The sequence below is a fragment of the Panthera leo genome, chromosome D2 (assembly GCF_018350215.1).
Source record: "Panthera leo isolate Ple1 chromosome D2, P.leo_Ple1_pat1.1, whole genome shotgun sequence".
Classification (NCBI taxonomy): Eukaryota; Metazoa; Chordata; class Mammalia; order Carnivora; family Felidae; genus Panthera; species Panthera leo.
Genome location: NC_056689.1, coordinates 68935243 through 68956918, shown reverse-complemented (window position 1 = coordinate 68956918; position 21676 = coordinate 68935243). Strand labels below are relative to the sequence as shown.

General features: G+C 47.4%; 1 protein-coding gene across 1 annotated transcript in view; it reads left to right on the top strand.

The window, feature by feature from the left end:
- Positions 1–21676, top strand: part of LOC122201838 (guanylate cyclase 2G-like) — a 55839-nt gene that overhangs the window by 2094 nt on the left and 32069 nt on the right. The window contains 6 exon segments of the mRNA XM_042907804.1: positions 10456–10848; positions 12519–12864; positions 14411–14520; positions 17701–17886; positions 19313–19457; positions 21108–21243. Of these exon segments, the coding sequence (XP_042763738.1) occupies positions 10456–10848; positions 12519–12864; positions 14411–14520; positions 17701–17886; positions 19313–19457; positions 21108–21243 (1316 nt within the window).

Sequence of the window (21676 nt, the reverse complement as noted above, 5' to 3'; positions counted from 1 at the left end):
TCAGATAAGAGAGGTCTGCATTTCGAGATGGGCCTTTTTCTAGAAGAGGCCAGTGACCCCTCCAGAATTAGAACGTCTCCAAGACAATGCGATGAGGCAAGTGACTCTAGCATCCAGACCGAGGGACAAACCTACCTGGGTCATATTTAGAATGCAGGATCATGGATACAGGCTGCACCTCCCATGGATTTCTTGTGTGCCGGGCCAGCAGAAACTCGTGGAAATGCTGTACTAGGTTTCTTCTCATTGGATTCAGTCAAGCAGCCAGTAATATCAACATCAGAACCCAGTACCGCTTCCTGTTGACTCCTGTGTGAAGCAGTGGCCGCCACATTACCAGTGAGGCCTTATTAGGTCACATTCTCTTCCAGGTCTTAGGTGCATTGATTCTTGAAAGTCCCTTCTTTGCACACAGCCCTAGTCCTGCCTTAGTACTTGAAAGAAAAGGGCTTTCTAAGAAGTGACTAAAGGAGATACAATTCAACCAGAACTGAGGCCGTAAGTCCCACCTGATTGGATTCATGCCAAGTTGTGTTAACTGGCAACCTACTGACGGCATACCTGCTGGAGAGCGAGATACTCCAAGCCGGTGGTTCTCAGGCGTCAGCGAACATCACGACCCCCTGGAGAGCCTGTTCCAACACAGCTGGTGTCGGAGCTTCTGATTCAGTAGGCGTGGGTTAGGGCCTGCGAATCTGCATTTCTAATAATTCCAGGTGATGTGGATGCTGCTGGTCTGGGAACGACGCTAGGAACACACTCGGAGCCACTCTGCCTTCAATGAGCCCGACTGTTGAGATGTCAAGAGGGACTGTGTTTGGGGTAGTCTTGGTTATGGTGACCCTGCAGTTGGGGGGCGGGGCGGGCCATTTGGCACAGAGTAGAACTCACCGTGTGCTCCAGAAGAGAGGTGTTACTCAAGGTCAGTAGGCAGACCAGTCCCAGAGTAGCGCTTTGGCAATAACAGGACGTATTGCCATTCCCTGCCCCACTCCTCATGTAAATATATATCAAAGCCGCACAGCATGACAACTAGACAAGCCACGTGGGTATGAGCACAGGCATATAGGGGGCATCACCTGATCCAACAAACTTAGCTTTATTCTTAGGGTACCTGAGACAGTAAAATTGAGAAACAGCTGAGGCATGGACTTTAGTAGGAGAGGGGAGTCCAGAAGCCAGGTCTCCAGTGCCCCATCTCTTGATAAATCATCATTTCCCATAACATCTCACTTCACAAAAACACGTGTGAGCTAAGGCTTCTATACCACATCCTCTATTTCTCCCTCCCTTCACACAGCCATATGCATTTAGAATTCAATACAAGCAAACTCCTTCTGGGCTTGAGCTCCCGTAACCCTGACAAAGTGCAAACCTTAGTTATTGTTTTAGGTCATTTATAGGCAATGTGCTCAAGATGTGAAGAGTCTGACCCAACAGCTACAGTTCGGACACACTCACACATGGTGCTCTGGTCAGTGTGTTTACATGCCCTCCCCTTTGGTAGGGACAAAGAAACGACAAATCACCTACACAACAGTTCTAGAAGACCAGGAGCCAATACTCTAGGGTTTTGTAATACAGCCTTGAAAAAGCCAAGATACATCTCAGGATAGGGGCTGACAGCTCTTTAGAAACAGAACCCAGGTTTTCCCCATTTTTGAAAGCAGGGAAAGACAGACCTTATAAGCAGGTCAACTTTTTAAGTAGCCCCACAGTGCATTGATGAAGCTCCTCCCAGTTTGTAAAACTTTCCCAATCTATCTTTTAACAAACCTGTGAGGTATAAACGGGGATGCTGCAAACCTTCGGTGGCTGTTGGGGCCCGTGACAAGGGCAGTTACGATTCGTGGCTTAAAGAACACTTATTTAGGAAGGATCTTTGCCTGTTCTAACAGCTAATGCAAGTCTTTAGAAGTAGGGCAACATGACCCAAGAAGAAAGAGAAGAGTTCTAGACCTATCAACTGAACCTACTCATGTTAACTTAATACTGATGGCTCAGAAAGAAAGGTGAGATGTTCCTCTCTAGAGGTGGCGGAATAGGAAAGACATTGTGGTGGCACAGAGTGGGGGACTGTGAGGGACTGACCTTTAGCTTCCCACATGGCAGAGCTGACTTTGAAGTTTACCCTTCTACTGAGATGTGAAAAGGAAGGGGCAAAGTTCCTTAAACTCCTACCAAGTGTGCCTTAATCAGCCATTCCAGTTATCAGAACTCCATACCCACCCTTTCCCTGGTTATCTGGTGTTTCAAAAGGCTTATGGCATTCAAAGTACACCTTGCCAGGTAGCAACCCAAGGTTCTCATGCCAGCTCCTTTCTGAAGGCATTCGAGATGTTCATGAACATTACTGCGCACCTCCCGTGGGATACCGCTGTTCTAAGAACTTCATCTGCATTATCGTATTTAATCTCACTGCATCTCCACGAAGAAGTTGTTATTTTGCAGAAGCAAAGCTGAGAGGCCAATTAACTTCCCCAAGGCATGTGGCTAATAGCGGACAGAGTCTCAGAGTCAGATATTGAATTGAAGTAGCCTGGAGTCCAGAGTTCAAGGGTGTATCTATGAGTATGATCCATTCGATGAACCCTATGCAATCTTGTGTATATATATAACTACACACACACACACACACACACACACACACACTTATCTTGGGAACTTTCATTGGTCTCCCAAAGAAAATTAAGAACCATGGTCCTAGAGGAAGCAGGACACAATGCCAGCCATATGGTTCTGATGCCAAGGATGAAACAACAGCTACCTTTTCCCTCCTCAGAAGGGCTTTTTATCTGCCTGGATATCCTTCCTGCCACTGAACTCATTTCCCACGCACGGCCTCACTTCACACAACTAGAGGGGCCAATACACTATACATCCAGTTGCGCAAACCTCAGGTTGTTCTGCTCAGTTGTCACAGCTCCATGCTGGGCCCTGCTATCAATCCTGTACCATGGGGCATCACTGTACACGTGGGAGAAGCTGGCCCCCAGCTCGTTTTCATCAACCTGGGTCATGGACAGCTTGGGCACCCAGGCTCTTGAGGCCCACTTGCTCATTCTTTGTGGGAAGGAAGTGTTACTCAAGCACAAGCACTTGGTTGATGAGACTGATGTTTGCACAGATTGCAATAAGAAGTTTTCCCTAACCCCAGATAGGCCACCCCCGCCCCCTCAAAGAACACACACAGCAAATTGCCTCATAGACTTATTCTCAGGTTCATGATGTCAACAAGGTTGGAACACAGTGACACAGGCAACTTTCTCCTTTGTTAGCAAGAGCTTTCCAAGAGCGTTTCTGAATCAGACAGAAAGTGGAGAGATCCCCGGGAGAGGGGTCAGCTCTAAATTCCCAGAGCCCACAACAACCCCATAAAAATCATCGCTGTTTCCTGGCAGGTTAGAAAGGTAGCTCAGAGGGAAAATGGTGATCTGTGTGGTCCAATACGGTAACCAGGGCCTGCATATGGCTGCTGAGCACTTGAAATGAGTCAAGTCTACGTTTAGAGGTTTACAAAACACACACCGAATTTTGCAGACTTAGTTTGAAGAAAGTAGCATAACATCCCCGATTTTAAAATGCTGATTACATGTTGAAGTGATAATATTTAGGATGCACTAGACAAGTAATTCTACCTGTTCCTTTACCTCTTATAATTATGCCTGCTGAAAAATTTAAAATTAGGTATGTGGCTCGCACTGTATTTTCCTTCAACAACACCGATTAGGCCCATAAGTCCTCGGCCTGATGCCTACGGAATATAAACAAAAGGTGGCATCACCCAGCGGCAGCAGCAAATGTGTTATAACTGCTCTGGATGAACTTAAAGGCAGCAGGGTCTTCTACCTGTACCCCTGGTTTACACATCCAACAGAGTTTATGACCCTGACTGAATCAACAGTCCCTTATTATAAAACTGTTAGCATTCCTATCATTCCCTGAGTGTTGTTCCATGCCAGGCACCGTGCTGTGTGTCCTACACCTAGGACTCCATCTAATCCTCACGTGAGCTCATCAGGGTAATTACAAATAAGGAAACCAAGGTTTAGACACTGTGTAACTTGTCCAAATGAGCTCAAGTCTCCTTCCAAACCTGTGCTCCCAACCAACTCACTACACTGCATCCTCCAGGAGAGTGGGTGACAAACAGTAGATGGGGGACATCAATACTCGGGGGGGGGGGTATGCCAACACCTCCTTCACCATGCCTTCAAGGACATGGTCCTCTGCTCCGCAGTCTTGGTTCACTGGGCTCTCTGCATGAGAGAACAATCCTGAGTGTGTGGCTAGAGAGCCATTTGGGAAATTTTCACATGAGTGGTTCAGGAATATCAGGAAGTGGGAGGGGTTCTGGTCTCTCCAGACAAGAAGCCAAAGAGGGTGGAGGAGTCAGAAGGGACATCCTGCCTTGCTTCACATGATTACATACCAGAGAGAGGCTGCCCAGATGACCAGCCGGCCCCTTATTGGATGGAGAAGCATATCGTGCTTAGGAGTTAAGTGCATGCTCACCAGAGAAAGATGTATTAAGGCAGGGGCAGGCTCTTTATTTGCTCAGTGTTTGGGACACTGTGGCACAAAGGTGTTCTCGGAAAACTTACAATTTGATTGAAACTGGCTTGGGAAGTAATTGTATCACTGTTAATCATTTAGGATCTTTGATTACTGAGCAGACAGCTGCCCTCCCCCCCCCCCCACCGTCTGAATGTTTTGGGTCTTCATGCTAAGGCTTTACTGGGGGGTCAGGAGCCGTCATCTGGGAGATAGGATTGAAGACCACAAAATAAATATTCAGATCAGAAATATGGCATTTAGGCCGGATCCACCTGCTAAACTTCAGGTTATCCCTGTAGCCAGAAGAAAATTTGAAAGTATTGATCAGAATCCCTAGAAGGTGAAAAGCACTGGCCAGGTGTCAAAGACACGTTCCTGGTGGAAACAGGTGTGGGAAAGAACACCACATCACAGGTCAGAAGAAGTCTTTTAGCAGCACAGAATAAATATCAGGTGGTTGAGGTATATAAGAGGTCACGTCCCTGTGAAAGAGGAATCTTTGCCCCTCGCGTAAACATTTTCAGACACATGACTGGCATGTCTCCCTCAGAAAGCCAAGGTCAGTGGCCCATCCTTGGCCTGGTAGGAGAAGTGTGCTCATGGTTAACTAAAGGAATGGCTTTGGAACCAAGGAATCTGCCTTGTTTCAGTTTTGAGAAACACAAGTTCAACTTTTTCTCCCCTTTCCTATGCCTTGTTGAACACTTACTTACTAGAAGCTTTGTATTGACTGCATCACAACTATTTACAAGAGCTGAGAACACGACGGGGAAGTTGAAAGTTCACACTGAAGAGGTTAATAGCTACCTTTTCCTTGCTCTTACTTCCAGGATGGCTAGTATAAGGTGTGGTAGATCTCCAGGAATGCTTCATTTAGGAACCTGTAAGCAGGACCTGGAATGAAACTTGCTGCCATCATCAAGCACGGAGCACTTGGTTCGCTAGAAATCTACCAGAGTCCTAGGGTTTTAGGACAAGAAGCTCGTAAGGTCAAAGGGCTCTGGCCCCTGCCACTTTCCTACTTCACCAATAAGAAAACGGAGGCTCAGATTCAGTCTTATTTACTTGGCAAAACCTGAGGTTGATGCCTTTGCTGAGAACACACAACGAGATGCGAGAGAGTGTGGGAGAACGGGGGTGATGGTTGCCTCTCCTTCGGTCTTTCCCTCAAGGTGATTACAGGCTCATCTTGGTGTATTCCAACACCTTCTTCTGCTTCTGGACAAGTTCAGATCCACACATGCCAAACCTTTACTTCTTCTCTACACGTGATTAGGCTACATATTTATAAATTGAAAGGAGATGGTGGGGGCTGGGGGGAGCAGGAGGGGAGGGAGGGCCGCTGGAAAAAAAGCCAGAGGTCTTACTAAAACTCTACCACCCTGGACGCAGCTAATCTTACCTGATCATGGATATTGAACAGCTGGCTCTGAATCTGGTTTATGGCCCAGGCTGGTCAGCACTGAGGAACCCATAAGTCAGGCTAAAAGAACCCTCCCTCTGCAATAATCTCTTTAGGAAATAGAGATGGGATAAAGTAATTAGGAATCAAAGCACTACCCCACTGACATAGAGAACCAAACTCTGTACCTCTGCTGGCCATGCACAGTCTACCTTTGTTTTAAACCATCATCAGGTGGAACAATGTAGCTGCCCCAATCCACCACCGTGGCACTGGTAACTTGCCGGCATGAGAATCTCCTAGAGTGGAGGAGGGCTGGAGAAGCAAAGTGGAGAACCGAGTGCCCCCTCCTTGACACCACAGTGCCTACCCGGCCCCTTAATCTGCTTTTAACCTCAGACCTTCCCACTCCGGCCAGTCAAACGCTTCACACAAAGTGGGTGGGCCTGTAACCATGGCCACCTTTCCACATGATGATTGCCATTACCTGGGCCGTTGCATCTGTTTCTCTCCCACTCTGAGGGCAATGGAGAAATGGAAGGGACTGAGCTCAGCAGAGAATGATCAGAGCCTACGGAGGTAAGCCAGGTGCCTAGAGGTGTGTAGACTCAGGCCTCTGTGAGGTTCTTCTGGCCTGAGAATTCAGATACCATGAGTTAGAGCCCCTGCTTTTCCTCCCCAAATCCAAGTCTGTAGAGTTTAGTTTTTATTTGTCCCCCCCCCCCCCATCTCCCAGGGAGAGAAAGAGCATGCATGAATGGTAGAGGGAGAGAGAGAATCTCAAGCAGGCTCTACTCCCAGCGCAGAGCCTGACAAAGGGCTCGATCCTATGACACGGAGATCGTGACCTGAGCTGAAGTCGAGTCTGGATGCTTAATTGACTCAAGCCACCCAGAGGCCCCTGGAGGGCTTATTACTAATCAAAACTTTCACTTTTCTTTCTCATTGCAGACATGAAGACAAAAAACATGAGAAGGAAAGTAAAGAGAAGAAAAAAACACCCATATAATTTCCCTCATCCAGAGAGAGCAACTTACAGTGATTTGGTGTATGCAATCTTTGCTATACAAACTTGTGTGCCTCCTTAAGAAAATAAAAATGGAATAAGGTACATCCCACTTTTATAGTGTGCTTCCTCACTTAATACTATCTAAGTCAATAAATGTACATTTAAAATATCATTTTCGATGACTGCATGATCCTCGAACATATGGGTTTGCTCCATGTTACTGATCCAGGCCCCTACTGTTAGACATAAAACTTGTGTCTGATATAAAACAATTTTTTTTGTTAATGTTTATTTATTTTTGAGAGAAAGAGAGGGCGCGAGTGGGGCAGGGGCAGAGAGAGGGAGACACAGAATCCAAAACAGCCTCCAGGTTGTGGGCTGTCGGCACAGAGCCTGACGCGGGGCTCGAACCCACAAACCGCGAGATCATGATCTGAGCCGAAGTCGGACGCTTAACCGACTGAGCCATCCGGGCGCCCCGTCTCTAATTTTTTAGATTAAAATTTTCCTTTTAATTCCAGTTTAGTTATCATACAGTGTTATATTAGTTTCAGGTATACAGTGCCATTGTTACGTTTTATCGTATGATCTTGTTCTTTAGGACGGATCCCCAAAAGTGGAATTTCTGAGTCAAAAATGCATATATCCTAAGGCTTTTGGATGCATGTTGAAAAACTGCTACCAACTAACATTTCTTTTTTTTTTTAAACTTTTTTTTAAATGTTCATTTATTTTTGAGAGAGAGAGAGAGAGAGCAGGGGAGGGGCAGAGAGAGAGGGAGACAGAATCCCAGGCAGGTTCCATGCTGTCAGCACAGAGCCCGACGTGGGGCTTGAACCCATGAACCATGAGATCATGACCTGAGCGGAAACCAAGAGTTGGACGCTTAACCAACTGAGCCACCCAGGCGCCCCCCAACTAACATTTCTATAAGCAGCGTATGTCTGTTTATCAGACCCTCACCAACACTGAACTTCACTGGTATCTTCTTCTGGTTTTGACCATGCCCACTTGTGAGCACTTACAAATACAAAACATATTTATACTTATTATGATTAATATTAATTTGCATGTTTAAAGGCCCAACACTCTGTTGGATCTGAGGATCCAAAAGGGGACACATACAGTCATCTTGGCTTCAGAGTTTCTCAGAAAAAGACACTCTGGAAATGTGAAGAATCTAAAATTATCTAGAGTGGGATTATGAGCTTTAAGAAGTTTGTATATGGGAGGGGGAGACGGGATGCAGTGTATGTAATAAGACATATCCAGACTCCTAGCTTTGACATGACTGGTGCAATGATACATCCATCAGGGATGTTCCTTTATTGAGTTCCTACTAAATGCAGAGCACTGTGCTGAGGAATTAGGTAATCTCACAATATCTTTACAACATCCTTCTGTAAGGGGTGTTATCGTGTTCTTCCGAAATTGAAGAAACTAAGACACAGATGTAACTGACTTTCCCAGGATCACATACATCTGGTAAGCATAGGGGTAAAAGAGGTTCATGGAATTCTAACTATGGTCAGAGCACGGGAGTCCACACTTGATTTTTTGGCCAATTGACACAGAGCTGTCCTAGCAGAGGAGAGAGAGAATCTGTAACTGGGTGGAGAACCAGTTATGATGAGTTTGGTTTGGAGAAAAGCAACCCCTCTAATGCACAGGTTTGAAAATGGACCTCTGAGGTAGGCTAGACCTAAGGCTCAGTAGTCCCATCCTGGGTGCTCGATACTGAAGGAAGGTAAATAGATAATGAATAGTGATTGGCTATCCTTTCCTTCCTCTCACCTCAGACTGTCTCAAAGTCTCTCAAACCTTAGCGTACCTGGGGATATGTGAGGGTCTGTTAAATGCAGATTCCAGGGGCGCCTGGGTGGCGCAGTCGGTTGAGCGTCCGACTTCAGCCAGGTCACGATCTCGCGGTCCGTGAGTTCGAGCCCCGCGTCAGGCTCTGGGCTGACGGCTCGGAGCCTGGAGCCTGTTTCCGATTCTGTGTCTCCCTCTCTCTCTGCCCCTCCCCCGTTCATGCTCTGCCTCTCTCTGTCCCAAAAATAAATAAAAAACGTTGAAAAAAAAAAAAAATTTAAATGCAGATTCCAAGGATAAACCCAAGACATTCTGGTTCAGAGGGTCTGCACTGGGAGCCTGGAATCTATACATCTGACCATCAGGAGAGACTGAGGTAGGTGGTCCTTAGATCAAGCTTTAAGAATCACAACAAGGGGTGCCTGGGTGGCTCAGTCAGTTAAGCGTCTGACTTCGGCTCAGGTCATGATCTCGCGATCTGTGGGTTCGAGCCCCGCGTCGGGCTCTGTGCTGACAGCTCAGAGCCTGGAGCCTGTTTCAGATTCTATGTCTCCCTCTTCCTCTAACCCTCCCCTGTTCATGCTCTCTCTCTCTCTGTCTCAAAAATAAAGAAATGTTAAAAAAAAAATTAAAAAAAAAAAAAGAATCACAACAAGCCTACAGTGCCGAAATACATAATCCCGAGGTGAGTTGGAGATGCCAGCCCCTTCTCTGCCAGTGGGATCTAGAAGAAAGCTGATGGTAGATGGGGAGTGAACCATTTATACTTATGAGCATTTGCCCAGCTGGTGGCTGGGTCATCTTACCTGGGGATAGCGATGGCTCCCCAAGGGGCCTGCCATCCCTGCAATGTAAAGCAAAATTTCTCTGTAAAATATTATACATGTAATATATCACATGTAATTCATCAACAAAGACCTGTCCTCAGCTCTGCCCTGAGCTGCGCAGCGGGAGAGTTCGTGTTCATCCATCAGTAACATCTCCCTGGTGCCCTAGGCCTGGGTGAGGGATACAGACTATACCAGCTGTTGGTAATCCCACTCACAGCCATCACTTCACTTAATCTAGAAGAATTTCCTGGAAGATAGGTTCAGCAGGTGATAATAATCATTGTGATAATGATATCAACATCATCAATCACCACCATCATCTAACATTGACGAAATGGCTCTTTGCCCAGATATTATGTCAGGCACTCGATCACTTTTAATCCTTACCATGTCACTTTGGTGAGGATCCCTTTGCAGTCTTATCCCCACTTTATGGATCAGGAAATGAAGGCATAGAGACGGGAAGTAACATGTCCTAGGTCACACAATATATGGTGAAATCAGAATTCCAGCCCGGGCCATCTGTCCACACTTGAGTGGTTCTCGTGATTTTTATTTTACTAGCAAAAGGCTAGTGGAGATGGAGTGGGAGTTACGTGACCTTTCCAGGACCATTATTTTGTCAGAGGTGTCACTGGACCCATTACCAGGGCTTTGATGACTCCTTGCCCCAGTTTCTTTTTTCAACACTGCTGCTTCTAGAGGTGTTAGGACAGACTCTGAAAAGGGAAGGTTTTGGTTAATTAATGCCACTGACTGGAAAGCAAGCTGCGGTCCTCAGGGAACTCTGCACAATCATTTAAACTCCTGCCTTGAGTGGTCAGGAGGCTCCTGCTGTGATACAGGTGTTAGCTGTCATCCATGGCTCCCAGGGTAGGTGCGGAGGCCTCAGATCTGAGCTCCGTTGGGGGATTGAATGTCATGTTGCCCACCCAACACTAGTTCTGACACTCTTGGTCAGCATGCTGGTGACTTGGCTTGAGGCTGCTAAACTCACCATGGGCTTCCAGGCCCCCTGGAACATCTCTCACCCATTCAGCGTGCAAAAGCTGGGTGCGGGCCTCCAGATGGCCATGGACAAGATCAACTCAGAGACAGCAGATTTTGGAAACTTCAGCTGGGAGTTCACTTATACCAACTCAACCTTCAGCACTGCAGAGTCTCTTGTTTTCACCAACCAGGTTCAGAGAGAACGGATTCCTGCCCTGTTCGGACCAGCATGCCCAGAAGCAGCAGAGGTAGAGTATAGCCTTTCAGAAACTTTGGCTGAGTGTCCGTTGGAAGGGATGGTTTTTTATTTTTTTTTTTTCAACGTTTTTTTTTTTTTTTTTTTTTTGGGGACAGAGAGAGACAGAGCATGAACAGGGGAGGGGCAGAGAGAGAGGGAGACACAGAATCGGAAACAGGCTCCAGGCTCCGAGCCATCAGCCCAGAGCCTGACGCGGGGCTCGAACTCACGGACCGCGAGATCATGACCTGGCTGAAGTCGGATGCTTAACCGACTGCGCCACCCAGGCGCCCCAGGGATGGTTTTTTAAATGATGGCACAGGGGCACCTGGGCGGCTCAGTTGGTTAAGCAGCAGACTTTGGCTCAGGTCACAATCTCACAGTCGGTGAGTTCGAGTCCTGCGTCGGGCCCTGTGCTGATGGTTCAGAGCCCGGAGCCTGCTTCAGATTCTGTGTCTCCCCCTCTCTCTGCCCCCTCTCCAGCTCACACTCTGTCTCTTTTCTCTCAAAAAGAAAGAAACGTTAAAAAAATTAAAATGATAGTACAGACTGGAATAATCTCTTGGCAAGGGTGACGTTATACATACTAACTATGTAGGTCTTGAGTACCATTTCTTTGAGATGTAATGAGACCATGTAATCATAACAGTTAACATTCTCTTTAAGGAAAGCCTTTCAAATCACTAATTATTAGTTCACTCCCTAACTTGTTGATTGTTTAGACTTGGTGCTATTGTACGTAGAACCTTCTTATTCACTCTAATGCTGTCAGCCACATGGCTCACAAAGAGTAAGTGGAAAGTGAATGCTTCGTTTCAAACAGAAAAATATCATTTGCTTGTGTAGATTTCCCTTTGGTGTGTGTAATAAATTATTCAGCGATGGTAAAAGTAAACGGCAAAGAGTGAAGTATGACATATTGCAGTAAGCCAGAGCAAGCAAAGTAGACAAACACATGGCTTGTAGCTGTTTAGCTGATGAGATTAGCTTTGCGGAAGTCCTTGGCATCCCGTCTCTGACAGGTGTTAATGCAAAGCTGACTAGGAAGGAACATCACTGTCCTCACTCTCAAACATACCGGGGAACTATCAGTACTGGGTGCTAACAAATGAAGTTCACATTTGAACTTGGATCTTGATCTCTTCCGGAATTTTTCCTTTGACATATTTCTAGCTTTCCAGAGCCATCCAATTTCCAAAGGCAAATTCAAAGGCCGTGGAGTGTGTCTTCATTCCTCCACCCTGACCCTTCACATCCCCAATTCCCAAATCAGAAGTAATTTCTTACTTAACTCCTATAAATCTATAGCCGGTAAGTATTGAATGGTATACTTAACTCTAAACTATTTTTATATGCCTTAGCTCCTGAAAGAGTTGATCATAAGCTCCTTTAAGAGCAAGATCTCCACAGTTCCTTGTAAATAGTAGGACCCTAATGAAAAGTATTGAGAAGTAAATAAGGAACAAATCGATCAATAAATGTTCGCTATCGTTATTCTTGTCCTTTGAGGTTTTGCATCCTGAAGATGGATCCAAGACATTATCATCAATATTCCAAAAGAGAGGATTCAGTCTGACCCATAGACTCACTGAATCCAAAGTTTACGCAGACACCTTCCAACGGGGTTTGAGTGTAGCCTAAACCGAGTTATGGAAAGGTATCCTTTTGGTTTCTTTCAAGATTATTGGCTTGTTGGCCTCAGAGTGCAACATCCCTGTGTTGGACTTTGTTGGACAAACTGCAAAACTGAAGGACAACTTATATGACACGTATGTGAAACTTGTGTCGCCCATGCACAAAATTGGTGATGTGCTCCAGAAAAGTCTCCGGTACTTGGGCTGGAAACACATTGGGATGTTTGGAGGTCACTCTGGGACTTCCTCCTGGGACAGAGTGGATGAATTATGGAAGGTTGTAGAGAACGGACTCAAATCCCATTTCACCATCCCTGCCAGTGTGAAATACATCAACAGCGATCCAGCCTTCCTTCGAGAGAATCTTAGAAGTGTGCCATTGATTGTCAGAAGTAAGTAGGAAAGAGTCTTCCATTGCTTATGTTTATAGAGACAAATAGGAAAGCAGATGGTTTGGAAAAAAAACTAAGAACTTCATTTTTCTATGGATGTAAAAAGCAGAAGGAAATGGTGCAAAATTAATGATACATAAAAGCATCACCAAGAACAAAGTTATTTTTTCTTTAATGTAAAGTGAAATCTCTGATGCTATAGTGTTATGATGCACAGAGCCAGTTTTGGAAGCATCTTCCAGATGGGCTGGGTCTTTGCATTTGGGTTATCGTTTAGAGATGGGCTGTGGAGATAGAAAGCTCTAGGTTTGAAACCAGCCTCTGACACTTTCTAGCTGTGTGCTCTTGAGCGAGTACATTAACCTCTCTGTGCCTCTGGTAAGATGGAGACAATTATCTTAGCTACCTCACAGAATGGTGAGGATTAAATGAAGTCATGCCTGTGAAGTGCTGAACACAATAACTGGTCAGCATGTGATAGCAATTATTTTTGTCATGGTACTTATGAGGCTCTGCTTTCTGGCATGAATTAGTAACTGACTCCTTTCGTTCTTCCAATAAACTAAGCCTTTATGGCCTTTACGGTCTTGGGACTTGGGGACGTGCTGATCCCTTGGCCTGGAGTGCTACCTGCAATCCCACCCCACCCCACCCGGCCCTCTTTCTGTGGATACACAGCTTCCTCTTCTCCTTCCAGACTCAGCCCAGAGCCCACTTGCTCCAAGGAGTCTTTTCGGACTACCTGACCTGGAGCAGTCCCCCCTCCCACCACCACCTCACCCACATCAGTATGAGAGCATCCTTCCCCCCTCACTAATTAGAATCTTAAATGCTCTCGGTAATCTCTTCACTTGCATGCCTTGTGGCTGTCAGCTCCCTGAAGGCAGGGGCCTTCTCTCTTGCTCACTGCTGTATCCTGTCTGTAGTACAGTGCCTGACGCACAACTGGGACTCAAATCAGCAGATTATCATTTGCCTCCTTTGAAAAAATAAGTCACTACTTCATTTGGGTGTCAAAATGCATGCTGATGTGTTTGGACGGAGTAAAAGCACCGTGACCTCTGCTTCCTGTCCCCCCCCCCCCCCCCCCCCCCCCCCCGCCCATCCAAAGTCAGAAGGTCTGAATGCTCCTGGTTCTGGGTCTTCTGTGAACTCCTCCTAATTGCTGTGTGGCTGATGAGCCACAAGCCAGATCTGTTGCTCTGAGTGAATTATGTGAAGAAATGAGAGCCCAGAAAGTGGGCTTCTTTTGGCTTGTACTTTGGGAGAGAGCGCAGTGAGGACTTTTGTGACACCAGCTTATGTACTGCTGGTGTGGTTCCGGAAGTGCACATGCTGGGAATAGTCTGGGCTTTCCTATTTCCTAAAGCATGCTCAAGGAAAGAAAAAGTCCACGTCTCATTGGCTCATTTGGAGTGGCTTCAGGCTGGACTTTACAAAGTGTGTGTGTGTGTGTGTGTGTGTGTGTGTGTGTGTGCATGTGTGTAGTGTGGGCACATGTGCATGTGAACATGTACAACTGGCTGACTTTGTTTTCTCTTCTTAGTTATCATCTTAATCGGCAGCTCAGAGGATGCAAAAATTATGCTGCTGGCTGCAGAGAACCTGGGACTCAACACAGGAGAATTTGTCTTCATTGTTTTGCAGCAGTTGGAGGTGGTGCTCATGAGCCCTCTATGCTTCCCACAGTAAGAAGTAGCAAGCAAGGAGCACTTGCTATGCACCAGATGCATCAGCTCTCTGAGTACTCACTACTATCCCATGAGGCGGGTGCCCTCGTGTTCTCCTTGTAGGATCAGGACCCTGAAACTGAGCTGAAAGAATTTACCCAGAGTTCTTCTGCACAGTAGGTGAGAGGTCTCTGGTGGAGCCCTAGGAAAAGCCTCAAAAGGCCAACATACTGGTCCCATTAGACAATTCTTAGGTGGTTTGGTTCATTCGGTAATGGTCGGGATGGCTAAAACGTACCCTGTACCTCCTCTAAGTACCAAGGTACACATATTACTTGCCTCATTGCTCTCAACACTCCCAAGGGTCCCGTGGGACAGCTATTCCATGCATAATTTACACGCATCATGGCTCTCTTATTTCCAACACTCTCGTAAGGTGGATGTCACTAGCATTCCAGACAAAAAAAACAGAGGCTGAGCTAACTAAGATACCCTACCCAAGAGCTCAGAGTTCTTGAGGGGAATAGCTGGTCTTCCAAATTGGGTCTTATGGACACTGGGACTGAGCTCTTTGCCCCGATAGCTCTGCCTTATGGAGTGTTTACTGGATGCCAGGCTCCACCGCGAGTATTTGACATAGTAAAACCCATTTCAGCTCACACCACCCCATGGAGGGCTACTTTTTATGGGTCCTCTGTGGACTCATAGATGAGGACTCATAGAACTTGTAGATGAGGAAACTGAGATCCTGAAAGCTGAAATAACTTACCAGAGGCCACATGACTGGTAGGAGAGAGAGCTAGTATTTAAATTTTTTTTTAATGTTTATTTATGTTTGAGACAGAGAGAGACAGAGCATGAACAGGGGAGGGGCAGACAGAGAGGGAGACACAGAATCTGAAACGGGCTCCAGGCTCTGAGCTGTCAGCACAGAGCCCGATGCGGGGCTCGAACTCACGGACCATGAGATCATGACCAGAGCCGAAGTCGGACGCTTAACCGACTGAGCCACCCAGGCGCCCCAAGAGCTAGTATTTAAAGCCAGTGGGCTGTACATTTAATCACCACACCACACTAGCAGGCCACTTGTACTTAGCTATGGACACACTGTATAATTTTTATGGCAGTTTTATCTTTCTAAAATGAGCTTGTTTTATACAATCATGAGCTGAAATAGGGCAAAAGGGAGTAAAGAAAAACGTATAATAATGTTCCAGATTTCTTTTATCTTTTTATCAAGAGTATTTTCGATTGCCCAAAGTGTCTCAGATCTCTCTGGGCAGCCAGCTGGAATTCTACACATATGCCAGACTTCCCAGAACATCCTCCCACCTTCCCTTGTCACTGCTGGCCACCCCTTTCTCTTCATTTCTGTCCCCTCTGCCTTCAGACAGATGAGGAGATGCTGGGCCAGTCTCGGTATTGACAGAGAAGCCCTTCAACACCCTTGCTGCTTTTTCCCCAAACCTTGATGATCACATTCCAGTTGGCTTATAGTGGCAGAAATCATATAGAAGTAAAAACATACCACACAACGTCCATGCAATTGAATTCATGCTGCTCTAAAAAAAAAAAAAAGAATAGCATAAATCCATTCTAGAAAAAGATTCCCAATGTAGGCTTAGTGGGGGACAAATCAAGGTGCAGAACAGCATTATAGTGTGATACTACTTAAGTAAAATACACACGCATACGGAACTGACAGGAGGGAGCCATAGGGGAATCGGGGAAGATTTTGTGGTCTTTCATGTATATACAGGCAATGAGTGGGCATTCATTTCATAATAGTAATAATATAGATAATAATGATCATAACAAACCACCTAAACCATAAGAAGAAAATTGAGAATCAATAGTCCTGATGAATGGATAACGAAGAGGTGATATATGTATATATCACCTCTTTATATATATATATATATACACACACACACACACACACACGCACACAATGGAATGCTTCTCAGCGATGAAAAAGAATGAAATCTTGCCATTTGCAACAACGTGGATGGAGCTGGAGGGCATTACGCTAAGTGAAATAAGTCAGACAGAGAAAGACAGATATCATATGTTTTCACTCATATGTGGAATTTGAGAAACTTAACAGAAGATGGGGGAAGGGAAGGAAAAAAAAGTTACAAATAGAGAGAGAAGCAAACCATAAGAGACTCTTAAATACAGAGAATAAACTGAGGGTTGATGGGGGTGGGGGGCCAGGGGTTGGGGAAAATGAGTGATGGGCATTCAGGAGGGCACTTGTTGGGATGAGCGCTGGGTGTTGTATGTAAGCAATGAATCATGGGAATCTACCCCCGAAGCCAAGAGCACACTATATACACTATATGTGAGCTAACTTGGCAACAAATTATATACCTATCTGTATCTATATCTATCTATATCTATCTATCTATCTAAAGAAGTAAAAATGATATTACAAAAAAAAATCAGCAGTCCTAAATTTTTCAAGTTTTTTGCCACCCATTGCTAGAAGGTAAGGTTTCTGCATCTTAAGGTCTTGACACGCCAGGTAAGTTATTATTATTTATTTATTATTTTTTGGCTTACTTCCCACTCTTTCAACGCTAGCTCGAAAATGGGTGGGCTCCCAGGCCCCCTGGAACATCTCCCATCCATTTAGTGTGCAAAGGCTGGGTGCAGGCCACATACAGTGATAACAGCCAGCATTGACTGAGGGCTTAACTTACACCAAGCTGGGCGCCAGGAGCTTCCGTGGACTATCTCACTTAATCCTCACGCAACCCACAAGGCAGTGCTATCACTGTCTGTATTATATTAGATAGGTGAGTAAAACCAGGGCAGGAAGGCTGTATACCTGTCCAAGGTGGCAGTCATCAGCTGGTGGAGCCAGAAGTCATAGTAAGGCCTGCCTTTCTCCAGGCCTCGGGTTCTTATTGCTGTGTAACACTGAGATGTAATTAAGCAAAAGTTAAGAGCTTTGCACATAGTGTGTGCTCATTAAATGCTAGCTGTTTATGTTTTCTTTGGCTTATCCCTCGCTTAATAAATTAGAGCCTAAACTTTGTCCTGAAAGTTGTGTTTCCAAGGATCGCAGTGAAGAGATTCAAATTCGACGTTGACTTTATGCGGTTCCGTTGAACAGGAGTATTTCGTACAGAATGACTATGTTTATTTCATTGTGTTTCAGGACAGTTTTTGGAAGGAGGTGTTGACGAATCAGAAGGCGATGCACTCCTCCACGGTCTATGAGTCAGTGTTTCTCATAGCCTTTGGCTCCTATGGAGAAGGCCCTGGAGGTGAAGACTTCCAAAAACAAGTCTACCAAAGGCTGAGAGGACCACCCTTCCACAGCTCCATATTCACGGACGAGCAGGTCTGATGTGGGGCCTTCCTGCACAGGCCCCTGCCCCCTTCTTGAAGGATGTTTGTTTGGCTCTGAGAGTCTCCCTCTTATTTCCCCTCTGCTTGCCTCACTCCCCTAACACACACACACACACAGACACACGCACGCAAATGTGTCTGTGCACACACACAGCCACACACTTTCTCATCTTCAACAGTCCAAAATATACAGTAGTCTGATGCTGTCTTGTGAAATCTGCACCCCAGGACCATAAAGGAGGACAGAGGTCACGAGATGAGAGGTCAGTGGCCTTTGGAATCAGAGACCTAGGCTCCTATCCCAATTCTGTTATTTACTAACTCTGGGCCTTGAGGTGAATTGCTTAATCTTCTACACATCTGTGTCTCCCCCCAGAAAATGGGACTCATAATGACATCTGCCTCTGGGGTGTGGTTTTGAGTATCTAATAATACAGAACATGGAATTAGCAGAACTGATACCAGTGGGACGTCAAACCTCAACAATTTCCTTTCCCGGCAGGATGCCAGGAGCAGGAACCAGAATGGAGGGATCAGAGATGTGGAGCTAGGACAGGTCAAGGCAAGCAGGTGGTCTGGAACAGGGAGAAGAAGGTCGGGAGAGAGATTAGCAGCCAGTGGTGGTCTCTGTATGTGTGGGATGATGGGGGAAAGTGTCTCATTTCCACAGAGAATTCTTTATAGAGACACCATTGGCCAGAGCTGGAACCACTTCCAGGGTGGGGCTGAGCTGACCTTGAAGGTGGTGATGGGTCACTGATGACAGGCCTTCCATTAGGAACAAGGTGGCCCGTTGTGGATCCTCACACAAAAGAAAAGATGATCAACTGACAAATACTGGGGGAGTCGTCTACTAAGTGTCATCTCTGTACCAGGTTCTCCAGGGAGAACCTGCCTGGCCTCTAGTCAGCACTTAAATTTTTGTGGACCAAGTGGGTAGAAGAGAACATGTATTGAAGACCTACTATGTTCCAGGTAGTGAGAATGGGAGTATACCTATTCTACCTCATTTAACTATCCTTATCATTACCGTGACAGCGGCCTTCTCATTTTGTTAATCGTGAGGTGAGATTCAGAGAGATTCAGAGAGGTTATGGAACTTACCCCAAGACTCAACAGCCAGTAAAGCAGCAGGGCCAGCCTGGCTCTGAAATCTGCCCTCTTTCCATTAAACCATACTCCCTCCCACCCGTGGCCTAAAGAGCCGTGCCTGACCTGCAGGATCACGTGATCTCCCCGGGCCCAGGAGGCCCCAAGAGGCCAAGTGTGGTCCGTGCTATGGGATTTGATGGCACAGGCCCGGACACGTGGAGGGCCCTCCTCTCCCTGGGGGACAGCGGGGACCACGGGTGTGTTCCAAGGTGAAGAGGACAGAGAGAGAGAGAGAGTCCTCCCTGCGTTTGCCTCCCTCCCTGAAGGTGAGCCCTTACACTGCCCACCTTCGAGACGCGGTGCTGCTCTATGCCCAGACGGTGAGGGAGCTGGTGGCAGCCGGGCGAGATTTCCGAGACGGGCAGCAGCTGGTGGGCACCCTGAGAGACTCCTGTCGCGCTGCACTGCGGGGTGAGTGGCTTGCCCGCTACTGGGTTTCCTCGACTGGGGCCTGCTGCTGCTCCCATGGGCAGGGCCCGGAGAAGCCGGGCTGTGGCTGGAGGCTTGCCTCACCGAATCACAGGGTCCCTCTTTCTTAGGGAGATTCTTCTTCAAGGGCTGGTTGAGGTTCAACCTCCCGGCTTCCACGGGCCACTCTTCCAGGTCTATCCAGAAGGCTGCCCGGACCAGGGTAGGGGGCCTCGGGGGCACATCATCCCCCCCGTCCCCGGCTGCCACCACTGCACCGTGCAAAGTCTCTCCCGCCAGCTCCTTTTGAGCCGAATCTGTCTAGAATGAAACTCAAAGTCTGTGAGGACTGCCTCATGGGATTGCTTCCACAATGCTTCCCATCCTCTGCCCTCTCTGACCGGGGTGCTGGGCCTGATTCCCGAGAATGACCTCTAATGATGGGACTGCCCGGTCTGGTTCTGCTCGCAGGGGTGAGGATAGGCTGGGAAGCAAATCACCCTGGGTGCTCAACAACGGTTACCACCTTTCAGTGCACTCCAGTTTCTCATTCCTAAGACAGGGATAATACCCCCTGATCGGACTGGCCCTGGACAGAATCAGGATATTTGTCTCTGCTTCTTGTATTCGTTTCTGCCACACGGTGGCGGGACCACAGCCACAGAACTAGTGAGTGCCAGGGGCCTTCACACCAATCGAAAAGAGGCTCTTGGCCAAGGAGGTCAAATTAGGAGATGAACCCCCGTCGCCTTGTTGCGCCGTGCTGAAAGCAGCAATTCGGGTTGTTGCATTTGCACCAGCTCTGTCTCCGTGCAAACCTCAGCAGGGAGCTGGGCTCGGCCCTCGCACTCGGGATGCCAGCACGCGTTCGCACGGCCCGGCAGCGCGGGGTCCTGGGGAGAACACGGCACTTGGAGCCTAACAGGCCTGCCTCTTCCTGGCCCTGGAAACTCAGGGGAGTCTGCCTCCAGCCTCTGCTTGTTAAGGAGTGGTGCCTCCCCGGAAGGGTCCGCTGGGGCTAGTCGTGTGAAATCACCATGACCCGCGGTGCTGGGCACACAGCAGGTGCTCAATAAATGGTCATTTTGTGTCCTCTCCCCGGTGGGAACGAAGCTGCGATAAGTCCTATGTCAGACCGTACGTCCTAGTCGCTGGTATGGAAGAGCCGTATTTTGCTGCCCTGGAATCTCTAACATGTCCTTTGTGCGTGGGGTTGAGCATATCCTGGGCCAGGACGGGGCACCATGTCGACACCAAGCACAAACCAAAACTAAGAGGGAAGAGGCTCGCTAAGAACAAACTTTGCAAACTCATGCCCCGGGGGCCTGTCAGGCCATCTGCCCCCTTTTGTCACATCTGACTGTGGGTTGTTTGGTTTTTTTAAATGCTGGATGGGCTCCCCAGCATAGGCCTAACAACACACATCTGCCTGCCCAAAGTGCCCTGCCCCACCAGGGGACCACTCTGAACCACCTTTCCTTTTTCACGCTCTTCCTTGACACTGTCTCAGATTTCCTGAAAGGACAAGAACCTCACTGCTGGCTTTTGGTGGCTGCTGGGCGGGGCTTCTGCTCATCTGAGCTGACAGACTGGCATTTCCAGCCACATGCTCCCCTCTGTCCCCCTCATCGTAAGCATCTTCTTTCTTCCCAGGAATCACTGGCCCCGTGTTTGTGGACTCCCAGGGAGAAAGGCACGTGGATTACTCAATCTATGCTCTACAGAAATCTTGAAACGGGTCCCGCTTTCTTCCTTTTCTTCAATATGACAGCGATCAGAAAGTAATCAGGTACTGTTGGGATCTTTATGTTTAGATCGTGCTACAGGAAGGGACCTGGGAGGGGGCAAGGGCTGGGGGTCCTGCCGGGAGGCCAGTTTGGGATCCGGCTCCTAGAATGCACCACACAGGTTGTCTGTTGCTCCTGAACTCAGGTGAAGGTCTACTCTGGGCCTTTAAAATAATCTTGCCCTTGCTTGTGGGTGTGGCTCAGCCACTTCAGATCCTAGTTTAGAACACAGCACCCCCCAAGTGCACCTCCACGGGGACCTAGGCCTCCTCTTGCAGCCAGGCAGGTCCCACAGCCCACGGTCTCAGGGACAGGCCCTGACCTAGGGGTGGGGGAACACAGCACCCCCTGCAGGATCGAGTCCCCAGCCAGCCAAACCCACTCAACCCAGGCGGCCTGATTCCCAAACAGACAGCTTTGTGGACACCAGGACCT